This window comes from Lepidothrix coronata, unplaced genomic scaffold (genome assembly GCF_001604755.1).
Source record: "Lepidothrix coronata isolate B3197 unplaced genomic scaffold, Lepidothrix_coronata-1.0 Scaffold287, whole genome shotgun sequence".
NCBI lineage: Eukaryota > Metazoa > Chordata > Aves > Passeriformes > Pipridae > Lepidothrix > Lepidothrix coronata.
Genome location: NW_016690467.1, coordinates 415495 through 429688, shown reverse-complemented (window position 1 = coordinate 429688; position 14194 = coordinate 415495). Strand labels below are relative to the sequence as shown.

Here is a 14194-nt window from a genome sequence, read left to right as displayed (position 1 = left end):
GTGGCACTTGGGGACGGGGGTCAGTGGTGGCCTTGGCAGTGCTGGGTTGATGGTTGGACTCGATGATCTCAGGGGGCTTTTCCAACCTTAATGATTCTGTGGTGCCATTTACAGTCCTTGTTACACCTTGCTGAGCTTCATTGGGTCTCAGATATCCTGGCACTGCCCTCGGCCATTGCCCTGATGTCTGATGTCCCAGGAGGAGATGGCAGAGGGCTGCTGGAAGGGCAGGACACCCTTCCCAGGCTCCAAACCGGGACCACCACCAGCTCTTCTCGCTGGCACTGCCAAGGCAGCAGCAGAAGACACAGTGACCAGCCTGGTCCTCCCTTCCCCCACCTCCCAGCGCAGCATCCGTCAGTCCACATGACCCTCCCCCTACCAAAATTGGCTGCTTTCTTCCTTCTTCTCCCCCCACCCTCCTTTTTTTTTTTTTTTTTTTTTTGGCTGAGCGATGAGCTGTATGCCAAATCCATCTGCTCCTGTCTCCCCTAGCTGCCTTCCATATCGTTACAGGATCCCTGGCAGCGAGCCTAGACCTATCTCTCTCCCTGCACTCTTAGGAGCACATTCCTTTCTACACCTTTTCCCGAGCTGGGATAGAAATGAGTATCAACCCCAAACAAAAAGCATCTGCTTTCTGCCTGCTGCTGCCTCACCGGCCGCGCATGGGAGTTACACCCGTGTCAGCAGCGATTGCAAAACACACACAACCCCCCACCCCGCATCCAACACGGGCTGAGGGAACTCGGGGCGCCGGGAGCCTCCTCACACCCTCTCCCTCCCCATCCCTGCAGCACCAGCTGTGACCACCGCACCATTTGTTCCTCCAGCCCACGCCAGCACTCGGAGCCAGTTCTTTATCACCCCAATTAGCCTTGTCTGTGCTGATGAGAGGAGAGAGGCTCCCACTGCAAAGGCAGGGATGGGGGGAAGAAGAGCTGGCGTGTGCCGGGCACCGGGAGAGGCGATTCCCGGTGTGGTGGCTTTGTTTCCCTGCGGGGATGGGTCTCGGCGGGGCGGGGGCAGCGCTGAGAGGGCGGTGCTGTCACCCCGCCCTGCATCACCTGCGTGGGGCTGGTCTGTAAACAGCTGCCTCAGGAAGGGCAGGGGGCACCCTTTCTTGGGGTTTTCCCCCTTGGATATCCGCCAGTGGGAAGAGGAGCATCCTCAGGATGCACCAGTCCCCAGGTGTTGTAGTGGATTGTGGTCATGTCAAACACAGTTCTGGATGAGTTTGGAGATGCACCCTGGTCGTGTCCCCAGCGAGGGTCTTCTACCTGCAGTAGCTTCACAGGGGGGTGAAACAATTCCTCCTTCTCCCACTCCCTCATGACAGTGTCTCCCGTGTCAGGACACCGAGTGGTCAGTGCAGCCATCAGCCCGAAAACCTAGTTTTTTACCCCAAACAAGCCCCCTGTAGCCCTGTCTGGGATTAGTGCTTTTACACCGTATGTCCTTCAGCGCTGTAGGAACTTGCATCCCTCCTGGATTTCTCCTGGATTCATTGCTGAAGACCATTTTCTGGTGGACACCCCAGTGCCATCATCCCAAAGGCAGGAAGAGGATCCATCCCTTGCTGCAGCACCTCACTGGGAGGAAGAGGATGGACACAGTCCAAACCCAGGCCCACACTTGGTTTGAAGGGACAAAGTCACCCTGTGTGAGGTGGGACAGGTCCCATCAGTGTAGTCCCAGCAGGGTAGAACCTGCTCCTCAGAGCACCCTCCAAGGCAGGTATTCCTTGACAGGGGGGTTCCCAGCATGGCCATGGCCAGCAAGGACTTTGCTGGAGGTCTTGGAAGCTGAGACACAAAAAACCTGACAAGAAACTGTGGTGTCCAGATGTGTCTGCCAGTGGAAGGTTGGCTGAGCAGGTCTGGGGTTCTGGACAGCTGGAGTAGCAGTCTGTGCCAAAATAGGTGAAGATACACTTTCCAACAACAAAAAACCCTGAGACAGTCTAAGACTGAACTGGTGAACAATAAAGTTGTGATTTAATGTTGCCTCAATACCTGTAACCCATTGCCCGAATGCTTCTCCCTGTTCTTCTCCATTTGATTTCCCACAGTGGGAAGAGTAAGTTACTCCTGATGGATTTCTGAAGGCTTTCCCAGTTTCCTCTACCTGCCTCCTTGGTGCAGACTCACCCCTTGGAGCTCCTGAGGCTCTGGAGCAGTTTTTAATACCTGCTTTGTTAAACTCAGCCAGAAATGGCTCCAGTTCAACCAGTCACCTCCACCCTCCCCAGCAAATTTCTTTCCCATCTTCCCAGGATTTGGAAAGGGGGCTTGAGTGAGTCTGATAATTACACAGCTCCAGACCAGTGCCTGGGACTGGTTGTATCTCCTTCCAAGGTCTTCAGAGGGGTCCCTGACCAGGTGTCCATCGCGCATAAGAATCATGGAATCATTAAGGTTGGAAAAGCCCTCTGAGATCATTGAGTCCAACCATTCCCCACTGACCCACGTCCCCAAAGGCCACATCAATGTGTTTTTTGAACACTTCCAATTTAGACATTGATTTCTGTGTCCCTCTCCTCTGACTCCATAATCTCTCTCTGAACTATCCCTCTTCAATCCCATCCTTCCTAAAACCACAACGGCCTTGCTGTGGATGGAGAGCTCATCCACGCAGGGAACGAAGCCATCTCCCTCCTGGACCCGTGGGGAGGAAGCTGGAAGAGCCTCCAAGCAATTATCTCATCTGTCTCCCTCCACCGAGACAATTCTGCTTAAACTATTCTTGATGGGTTTCATCTCATTTGTGCTGAAAACTTCCCACCACAGACACCCCACACCTTCCCCAAAGCGTTTGGTTGTGATATTTTGCTCCTTCCCACTAGGATACTCTTCCTGCTGTTCAGCTTGGATCGCACTCCCTGCTTTTTGAATTGTGTCCCAAGAGAGCGTGAACAAAACATTCCTGCTTTTCTTCTCTTCCACAGCCCCTCGCACACGCAAATCCCACCACGCGCCCCTGGAACTTCTCTCTTCCAGGCTCAGCACGTCCACGTCCTCAGCACTTCCCTACAGGTCGTGCTTTCAGACCACTGGTTTGGGGTCCACCAAGGCAGATGTGGCTTTCCTTGGAGCTCCCACCTCTCCAGCCCCCGTTGGAGAGGGAGGGATTGTGGTGGCTCTCCGTGGAGACGTCCCAGTAGTAGGTTGGGGTTTGAGCTGCCCCACATCCCCAGTGGTCAGCGTTGACCACCCCACCCCCCCCAATTCCAGGCCATTTTAAAGCACTTCACATCATCATTAAGGTTGGAAAAGACTTCCAAGACCGCCCAGTCCAACCTTTGACCGAGCGCCACACCCAGTTGTTCCTTGAACCCCTCCCATGGGCCGTGACCCCACTTCCCACCTGGATATTTTCCTACCGGTGGATGAACCTACCCACCCCCCAAAGCCCGGGAGCTTTTCTGTCTGTCTCTGGAAGGAGAAATCCGACAACAATGGGAGGGAAAGCTGCGTCAGAGCCAGGCAGATCGGAGCTAATCCTGCCTCCGAACGGATCCCGCCGGTGCCGGGGGTACGTGAGAATCGCCTCTCCTGCACCTTTGCCGGGTGCTCTCCCCACCACAACGCTGCACTCCAGGTTTCAGCACAGAAAGAGATGGTGAAGTTGCTAATAATGGCACTAAAAGAAAATATGCTACATCTGTTATGGATAGCAGTACAAAATTAGCTGATCACACCTCTGACACCCAAGATGTCTTCACTTAAAATACTCGTTGGCTTACTTTACATAATTTGCTGATTATATTTAAAAGAAATACAATTTTGCAATTACTGTTCTTTCTGGTGTGCTATCTATGCATCATTTTCTTTTTATGTTTATATATTTCTCCTTCATTAGTGCAGTCTGAAGGGTGATTAGATCCCTTCAAACATTTTACAGAGGTTAAACGTTGATTAAGATTTAATTATTACTGTAAATAGCTTGGAATGACATATGGTGCAAAAACCTGACATATGTGCATTTGAATAAATGAAGTGCTATTTCCCATGATGCTTCAGTAGCTGTTTAACAGCTTTGCTGAAGGGTTATGTTGCACCTCATGTTAAGATTGCTTTGATGTTATATTTTGTTGGGTTTTTGCAGCTGAAAGCTAAGAACAGTTTTTCCAGTTTTTAAAAACATTGAATATTTTAAATACCTAAATTGTTTTGCACAAATTTTTGCTAATTTGTCTAACTAGGTTAAACATTTTCAAAAGCATTTCGATTTTTAACGTGGGTTCTTAGCATTGTGTCAGCAACAGCATCGGTTCAATGTATAGGATTTCTAAAATTCCAGGCTTTGCGAGGTGCCCTGTCCCGGCTGGGAGCGGGATCTTTTCTTGTCGTGGGAACTGGGAGCACCGTGGATTCCTCCCAGGGATGCACAGATTTGGAGTGATTTCAGAGCAAGAAAAAGCTTCATATGAAGCTGGCAAAAGGAAGAACTTGGGAAAGGACTGGAGATTTTATGGAGGCAGAGAAAGGAGTTGGTAGATTTTAGCTGTGATCCATCCCTGTTGGAGGATGGATGGAGTGGAATGAGGTTGTCCCCTCCTTGCACCACTCAGCTCTTGGTTTTTCCAGGTCCAAGCCACAGCTTTGGGGGCTGGATTCCTTACAGCACCTTGGCTGTGGGAAAAGGAAGGGTTGTCCCCTGGAAAATGGTGGGAGAGCCTGGGAGACACTATAATTCACTGAATATCTCCAGGCATCATTTCCTGTAATGCAAGTCAATCCACACAGGGTTGTTTTGAGGCTGAGCAGAGTAAAGCACATTAAAATGACACGGGGAAGGCGAGATTGGCGTGGAATAATTTCCATATCGTGCTTCTCCACGTTAATTTATTGATCTGTGGAGCTCCTGCTGCAGCACAACGCTCTGATCTCGCCTCCTCTTTGATTTTCACAGATTGAGACGTCTCGGCTGGAGCCGGAGATCGCAGTGGCCACCACCAGTAAGACTGTGATCTACAATAAAGGATTGTAAGTGGAAGAGGATCATCTCAGCCCGGAAGGTTCGGGGAGAGGGGAAAAAGGGGGAAAAACTTGAGAAGCCGACTGGGAAAAAGAAAACAACAACAACAACAACAACGAGACAAAATAATCGAGCTCAGCGATAGTAACGTTGTAGTTCTCCTGGAGAAGCGGGAGAGAATTAACGCTTGCAGAGAGCTGACACCCTCACACCGGTCAAAAAAAGATTAATATTAAAAAAGTTTTAACTTAGGCAAGAGGAGCGGCAGCAACCGCAACAAAATCACGTTCGAACACTTTAGAAGTAGCTGATGAAGAATCTCAGAATTAACAGCACCGCACGGAGTCGACGTGGTTGGACCCCACTACATGAGCGTAGACTTCACCCAGCAAGTTTTGTTTTCATTGTGAATCAAGTCTCCACACTGATGCCGCACAAAAATAACTCCCTAGGGAATTGGCGGGAATGTGAAGCGCTCGATAAGGTGTTTGGGAATTGTCCTGCATTGGTCTCCTGCTGATCCCCCCCCAGTGATCATGAGTTAAAGATTTCATGCCGAGGTCACGGCCTCTGCTCCCTTCATCCCTCCCTCCTCCTTCTGTGGACGGTCCTGGTGGCATCCTGCCCTTCATCCTGTCACTGAATCCCACCGCTGGGCATTCCACAAGGGCTTTTCCCTGGATTTCAAGATACTGGAAAGCCACCACACCCACACGCTGAGTGGGGTGGTGGGAAGGGGTCTCGTAGTAAAAATCCTGATGGATCTGCTCTTTGCCTTTGCACAGCCAGGAAGAATGGGGATTGTCCCACCTAAACTTTAAAATTAAGGTTGTTAGTCTAAGATAATTGGTTAAGCCACACTTTGTTAAGATAGTTGTCCAAGGACAGAACATGATTTAAGCCCCAAGGTGGTCAGGCAGTTGGACTAGATGATCACTACAGGTCCCTCCCAACTGGAATTCTCTTCTCTTCTCTTCTCTCTTCTCTTCTCTCCCAACCTCTCCAAACCTCTCCTTTCTCCTTTCTCCTTTCTCCTTTCTCCTTGTCCTTCTCCTTCTCCTTCACCCATCTGTCTGTCCCTTCAATGGCTCCACTTTGGGGTGATTAAAAGGGTGTGGGGCAAGTCATCCCATCACTGCACCGAGTCCCGCCCTCACGTGGATTTGGTGCCATAATTTGGCTTTCTGGTATCTTGTACCCAAAAGTAAACCCTGAGTGACTCCCTGAGGACCAGAGGGGTTCATTTTGACCATGACCACCAGCAGAAGACCATGCCAGTGGCACGATTCGCCTCCGGAATCGTGGTAGGGATGGAGCCGTGGTGGTGATGGGCATGGATGAACGGGCAGGTTGTCATCCTTCAAATGCCAATTTGTTGGGGGTTTTGGGGAGGGTGGGGGGAGCAGGGGGAACCAAATCACCACTGACACAGAATGTACTCGATGGACTTATTGCAATGCCTGGAATCGGGAGGCCTGAGCCCTGCTGTGTGTCCTCCACCACGGGCTGCTCTCGCTCCCGGCCGGAGTCAGATCTGTAGGAACTGGAGCCACACACAGTGGGGCCAGCTCAGGAAAACTGATTCTGTCCCTGCACTGGTGTAAATCAGGAATAATTGCACAAAACAAATCGATGTTGTGGATTTGCACACCAGCGTGAGGGGAGGAGGGGCCAGCCTGGGCTCCCCGTATCTGCTATTCATGGGACAGCTCCCGGGCCCTGACACTGATGGATCCAGATCCACTCCTGGAGCTATTCTGGATTTACACCAGGGCAAGGCACAGCTGGATTTGAGCCAGCAGAATTCCTTTAATGCACTAGATGAGATGAATGTACGCTCTGGAGGACGTGAGGCCGCTCCATCTCCTCCGGGTAGGATTGAGAGGCTGCAGGGAGGTGGCAGCTCTCCCATGGACATTTTCATGAGCAGCTGTCCTATGGGCAGCACCGTGCAGGATCAGGGCCTGGATTTTGGCCTGGGACTGGATAACTCCCTGCAGCACTGAAAGAGGAAGCCCTGGGAAGGGGAGCAGGGATGCTGGCATTCCCAAAGAGCAGCCTACTTATGGGAATGGCAGTGGTAAGGCTTTGGGGAGCCAGCTGGAATGAGCTGTGCACCTGAAATGGGCCCCTTCCATTGCTGCAGAGGGTGGGAGGGGGTGAGAACCACTGTGGGATGCCGGGGGTGCAGGTACCCCCTTGCACACACATCCATGTGTGCAGGAAAAAGCTACTCTGAAAAACTCCAGTTTACGGCTCTGTGGAGCCCTGGGAAATGGGAAGCCAAACCTCATCGTGCTGCACAGAGGCACAACTTGCTGCCTTCCTCCTCCTGAATGGAAATGCAAGGCTGAGACAGAAACAGCCTCTTGTGTTGACAGGGAGAAGCCTCCTGGCTCCCGAGTCTGTCTGGGTGGATCGTTTCCCCTTTCCCGGTGGGTTTTGTCGCTGCCTGAACCATTCTGCTGCCTGTTCATCCCAGGCTTTTGTTTTGAGGAGGGGGAAGGAAGGAGACGTGGAGACTGTGCATTGCCATGAGGTTTCAGAGAGGTGGAGCAAGGAGGGAGGTGCTGATTTGGTTTTGCATCGTGATCAACAATCAAAGATTTCGGTGGCTGTGAGCTCCAGCCACCTGCTGGGTCTGCAGCTGGAGCGAGGAATTTCCAGTGGGGGAAAGGAATCAGGGCTTTGCTGTGTGTGTTTCTTTAGGAGACACTCGAGGAAAAGCATGGACCGAGCAAGTTCTGCCTCAGGAAAGAGCCAGTTCCCGATTTTCCCCATGATGGGAAGCGAGTATGGATGTTTTCCCTGCACATGCATCACCTGTGGGTCGTTAATTAGCAGGGGATGCTCATCATGTTAATCCAGTGATTACCAATAAGGGCTGAATCAGTTTGGAGGAGAGACTCAGGATTTATTAAGCCAGGCAGCTCCAGTGAATCAGGAGGGCCTGATCCTGCCGGAGGGGGTGAGGACCAGCTTGAGGGATGTCAGAGGAGCTGTGCTGTGAGATTGTGGCTCGGCTCAAAGGCAGCTGCACCGTCAAACAAGTGCCAATCAAACGGTCTAAATGAGTCTGGATCGATCGTCTGCCCGTGCAAACCCCGTCAAACTTGTTTCTCTTCATGTGTCAGGGAGATGGGTCTCAGTCAACTCGGCAGAGTTTGTGCTGAGAAATCATCACATCCCAGGGCCTGACTCAGACATTCCCCAGGGGTTACCTCCGAGAGCCTCTGGCGGGTTGGTGACGGCGTTTGCTCCCGAATTTTGTTCAAATGACACTTGAAATGTTGTAGCCCACCCCCAGCCCCCCAAGCACTGGGGAGATGCTCCTGCTGGGAGGTCGGAGAACCACCACGTCCTGGGGCTCAGCTCGCTTTTCTAATCTCTGAAAGCACAAAATAGTGGAATCATGGAATGGTTTGAGTTGGAAGGGACCTTAAAACTCATTCAGGGCAGAGACACCTTCCCCTAGACCAGGTTGCTCTGAGCCCCATCTGCACGTCTTGTGTGGCGTGGTAGCACTTTAATCAACAGTACTGATGAGGTTGGAGACCCCAGGCCTTGTCCTCGTGTTCCATGTGCATCCCCTTCCTCTGGACAATCGGGATGGTGCAGACCCCTCTGTGCTGCCCTTGCCCTCGCTGTCCCCAGCTTGGTGACAAGCAGGACGAGGTGCTTGTGTGAGGAGCATGTTTTGGTGGCCCTGTGGTCCCAAACTCTTGGGCAACCAAGAGTCCTTTGTCATCCCAGCACGGGGACACCAAGGCTGTGTTGTCCCCAGCTGGGACACTGAACTGACGTGGTTTAGATATCCAGGATGTGTCGAGATGTAATTTTATTCAAAAGCAGCAGAAAGGCTCAGCAGACCCAAATCTGGCCCCTGTGGATCTTGAAAGACCATTTCGCTCGCAGGCAGCTCAAGTTTGGGCCCCCTCATGCGGAAATCCCAGCACTGGATCATCCGGGTTCCTGCCATCACGGTGGGACTGCTGGTCCAAAATACCACGCTCGACTCTTCAAACGGCACTAGGGATGAAAACTATGGAGCTGGGAAAGCAGTAGCACATTAGTACTGTTTATTAGGACAGCAAATTGTGCCAGGAAAGACTACACACAACAGCTAATGATAACATTATGCACATTCACTTAGTAGCTAATTAATCTCTTCGACTTTTCCTAATGTACAAAACGGAGCCTTCGGTTTGCGAGAACAACCCCAACCGTTTCCATCCCTGATTTCCTGTAATTGGGGGAGTGGAAGGAACAGGGAGCGCAGAACCCACTGCACACATCAAGTTGTTCACCTCGGCAGATAATAATAATGAGGCGATCATCTCCTGTAGTATTTAATTAGAAATGTCGCACTTAATTGATTTCTTGGATATGTTAATTAAGAAATAATGAGGACCAGGTTGCAGCGAAAGGTGCCAGCGAGAAGTTTGGAGCCTCTCCTGGAAGACGTGTCTGTTGGCTGCTCCCTGAGCCGGCGGGGGGACATCCAGGGGACAGCCCCGGGGTTGTGTCACCCGTGTCCCAAAGCTCGGGCACAGCTCCGCTCCTTCCGTTTTTGCTCATTGCTCATTTTCCTGCTCTGCATCCCGGTGTGTGCCCAGCTCCTGGCAGGATGGGCAGCAGGGCACCCCCGTGGGCTGCCCGTGCCAGCGCTGGGCATCACCGGGATGTGGGATAACCTGGCAAATGCTGGATCCTGCCACCCTGGTAAATCTCTACCAATGCCACGTAGCCGAGGGATGTTGGTGTCCCCTCCTCTTTGGTTGGCTCCTCTTGGAGGGCTATGATGGAGACCCAGAGCCTGGGATACCCTTTGGAGGAGTGCAGGGGCTCCCCGAGTGCTGTGATGAACCTTTGGGCCAAGGTTTTTAGGGTACAGAAGCTCACCTGGGAAGCTGGCCTGGCTCTGAGAGCATCCCCGGTGCTGGATGTGGAGGCTTGGAGTGGTCCTGGCGGTGGGAGATGCCCCCAGCTCTGGGTATCTCCCTGGGTTGCTTTAGGAAACATCCCCTTTTGGCTTTTCTCCCCTTTTTTACGGCTTGTTTTGCACCTGGCATCTCATCCCCCGCCCCGATCTGAACGCACCTTATAACAGCAAATCCCTCGGGATGTGGAGAGGGGTCACCTGCCGGCACTGGCACGTCTTCCAGCGGTCCCTCCACGGCCCCCCGAGGGCGTGGGCACCCCTGGGAACACCCAGGGACACCCAGAGACCCCCCCGGGCACCCCCAGGAACACCCAGAGACTCCCCCCGGGCCCCCACCGCGCGCTCCGGCCCTTTTTAACCTTCTCAGTAGAGTCACCGACCGCGACACTCGGTGTAACACTCGGATCTGCCTGGAATAAAGGAATTCAAACGGAGCTGGAGTGTGCTCTGCGTGGAGTTCTGATGGGAAGGGTGATGTGGATGTGGGCATTTATGGGCTGGTTTTACAGGGGAGAAGCTGCCAGGGTTGGGGATTTCCCCTGAAGCACGAGGGGATGTGGGAAGGGGGTTTTCCCAACGGCAGGAATTATGGCATTTGTTTGTGTGTGTGTTTATAATTATACATTATACATATATGATCACAAAATATGTATAATGTTAAAACATACAATATATGGATAATTAATTATATGTGTAATATATTTCTAATCCAGTACACATAATAAAATATGTAAGTAAATGGATATATTTTAAAATGTGTAATTAGATATTATGTATAATATACCAAAAACATAAAATACCATATATATTATATATGCATATATATTATATAATATATATAAAATATATTTTATATATATCATATGCACAAATGTCTGAATATATTTTGTGCATATACACTCATAAATTATAAAATGTAAATTATAAACTAGAATATGCACATTATATACACATTTATGTGTATATATTTTGTTCACACATATATATACGTATAAGTATATATGTGTATCTGGTATATTTTGTATAAAATGGTTGTATTCGTGTGTGTATATTTTGTATTTATAAATAAGCATATAATATTATATATGAATATGTAATGTACCATAGGTATACACTATATATGTTTATCTATATATAAATATTATACACACATATAGACAAATACAATAATTTTATATAAAATATTACCTATTTTATATATAAATATATATTTATATTTTATATAAAATATTACATATTTTATATATTTTTATATAAAATATGTTAAGATGTTACTTTATATAAATATATAAAGTATTTTTAAAATTATTACAAGTGTCTTTTTCCCCAAAATTCCTGGAAGACATGGGAAGAACGCCCAACCTTTATCCCCCAAGACCCTCCCAACCCCCCCAAGTCCCTCATTCCTGGGGGGTCCCAGGAGTGCCTGGGGACCCGTGGGGGGTCCCTTCCCCAGCCCTGGGTGCCCCATGGCTTGGGGGGGGATCCCCGCAGGCAGGGGTTATTCCCGGGGGATCCGGAGGGAAGCGGAGCCATTTGGAACCTCTCCCGACATTCAATCCCCGGCGCAGGTGTGAAGCTGCCCGGCCCCGGAGCCGCCGCATACCTGTCATACCTGTGGCCACCCCTGTCATACCTGTGGCCACCCCTGTCATACCTGTGGCCACCCCGGTGGTGGCCCCAGGACCCCCGAGGGAGACCCCCCATCCTCACCTCCCCTGCACCCACCAAGCTCTCCCAGTTCCATCGTTCCCAGCCCTTCCCACTGACACCCATCCCACAAGATGGGAATGGGGACGGTCCCCTTGTCCCCCCCACCACGAGGCAACCAGAGCAGCTTCCAGCACATTTTGCCTTTTATTACCACGCGGGAACACACACTACAGCTGCTGATACCTACGACAGGGAACGCACGCACACGGGCACGGAGAGAACAGAATAAATTAAAATAAACCGTGTAATAAAAAAAAAAACAAAAAAAAACAACGATGAAACGACAACGGGGACGGGGGCGGGAGGGGGGGGGGAGAAAAGGTGAAAAATTATAATAAAAAGGAAAAATGAAGAAGGGGTCGGGCACACGGAGCTTTCTGGGCAGGACGTGCGGATTTGATCTGGCGGCTGACGGACGCCTTCCAGCGCGGAGGAGGACGCGCGGCCGCGTCCCGGGGCCGCCCCGGCAGCCTCCTCTTCCTCCTCCTCGGCTCGGCGGCGGCGGCGGGAGCTTCCCGAAAAGCACCTCCGAGGGATGCCCCGGGCGGCGGGGGGGACCGGGCGCCCCGAGGGAAGGCCGCGGGATGCGGCGGCGGCTTCGGCGACGTCCCTACAGTCCGTTGTTGGGTGGTGCCGCCGCCTGTGTCCCCCCTTCCTCCCCCGGGTTCCTCTCCATGGTGGCTGCACCAGGAGCCTGTCCCTGCCTTAGTCGTTGGAGGTGACGTCGATGTCTTCTCCGCTCGACTGCTTGGTGGCGAGGCGCCATCGGTTGATGTGGTGGGAGCCTTTCTTCTTCTGGTCCGAGTCGGGGCCTTCCTCCTCCAGCTTCTGCCGTTTGTATTTCGTCCGCCTGTTCTGGAACCACACTTTCACCTGGCAAAGAGGGAGACACGGGGCGCTCGTGGGGGGTCCTGGCACGGCTGGTCCGGTGCTGGGACCCAGGAGCAAGCTCGGTTTTCCTCAGGGACTGGCAACAAAGCGTTCCCTGTCCTTCCAGGAGCTCCTTCCAGGGGAGCTCCCGCAGCCACCCTGCCCGGCCTCAGTTTCCCGTGGAAAGGTGGGACAGCTGGGCAAAGGTGGTGGGGTGTAGGATGAGGGATGCTGCCACCTACCAGCTCCACTTCCCTGCACATTCCAGCCCTGGAGAAGCCCAGGTGGGAGAAGGACACTTGGTCACACCTCGGACACGGGGACAACGGGCACAGGGGACCCTCATGACAGCACCACGACCTGGAGCCCTTCCCCCTGGAGTCTGGGCTGGGCCTGGATCAGCACAGAATGGTGGGAGCAGCTAAACCCGGCCCCATTCCGGTCACAGGTGTCAAGATGCCACGGGCACAGTGGGATGACACCCAGTGACCACATGGGATGACACTCAAAGCCACCTCTATCCCTCCAGCCAGGACCATAATTACAATTATCGATCATGAATTTACCACATTTCGGTTTCAGGAAACCTTTTACACCCTGATGGTGGTCAAACACTGTCCCAGGAGCCTGGAGAGGCAGTGGGAGAGATCCATCCTCGGGGAGATGAATCCCTCCCTCCTCACCTGCCTGAGGCCCCCAGCATCCTGCTCTGATCCCAAATATCCTTGATGCCAGCGCTGGAAGCACGGGCTGGAGTGGAGGGTGGATGCAGCAGCATGGACATGGCAACATGGACAGAGGGATCCATTTGGGATGCTGGTCAGGGATGCTGCGGGCACCCGTGGGGCATGCCAGGCAGCCAGGGATGTGGGATGCTGCAGTGAGGGATGTGGGATGCCAGAGGCAGCAGTGTGGAATGCTGCTCCAGGGGTGAGGGGAGCTGATGGAAGTGGTGAGGAATATTACAGTCAGGGATGCAGGATGCTGCAGGTAGCAGTGCAAATGCTGCAGGCAGTGGTGAGGGGTGTGGGATGGTGGGGGCAGTGGGATCCCTGTGGGATGTGGGATGGTGCAGGCAGTGGTGTGGGATGCTGCATCTGGGGATGAGGGATGCTGTGGGCAGTGGTGAGGGATGCTGCAGGTGGGATGCAGGATGATGCATCCAGAGATGAGGGATGCTGCAGGAAGCAGTGTGGATGCCCCGGGCAGCAGTGCTGGATGCTACAGGAAGGGATGCAGGATGCTGCAGGCAGCTGTGCAGGATGCAGGGTGGCAGTGGTGTGGAATGCTGCAGGCAGGATACAGGATGCTGCAGGCAGTGGTGCAGGATGCAGGGTTCTGGATGGCAGTGGTGTGGGATGCTGCAGATGGGATCCAAGACGTTGCAGCCAGCGGTTTGGGATGCTGCAGGCAGTGGTGTGGGATGCAGGATACAGAATGGCAGTGGTGTGGGACGCTGTAGATGGGATCCAAACACTGCATCCAGTGGTTTGAGATGCTGCAGATGGGATCCCAAACGTTGCAGCCAGTGGCTTGGGATGCTGCAGGCAGTGGGGTGGGATGCAGGATACAGGATGGCAGTGGGGTGGGATGCAGGATACAGGATGGCAGTGGGGTGGGATGCAGGATACAGGATGGCAGTGGGGTGGGATGCAGGATACAGGATGACAGTGGTGTGGGATGCTGCAG

At 52.3% G+C, this 14194-nt stretch overlaps 2 protein-coding genes across 2 annotated transcripts in view; one reads left to right on the top strand and one right to left on the bottom strand.

Moving 5' to 3' along the window:
- The window catches only part of SFXN5 (sideroflexin 5), a 103604-nt gene extending 92944 nt beyond the window's left edge, over positions 1 to 10660 (top strand). Inside the window, exon 12 of the mRNA XM_017836877.1 lies at positions 4915 to 10660. Within this exon, the coding sequence (XP_017692366.1) occupies positions 4915 to 4992 (78 nt within the window). The 3' untranslated portion in view covers positions 4993 to 10660. The remainder of the gene's footprint in view (positions 1 to 4914) is intronic.
- Positions 10661 to 12195: 1535 nt separating this feature from the next.
- Positions 12196 to 14194, bottom strand: part of LOC108508234 (homeobox protein EMX1-like) — a 10703-nt gene continuing 8704 nt past the window's right edge. The window contains exon 3 of the mRNA XM_017836874.1: positions 12196 to 12508. Within this exon, the coding sequence (XP_017692363.1) occupies positions 12341 to 12508 (168 nt within the window). The 3' untranslated portion in view covers positions 12196 to 12340. The remainder of the gene's footprint in view (positions 12509 to 14194) is intronic.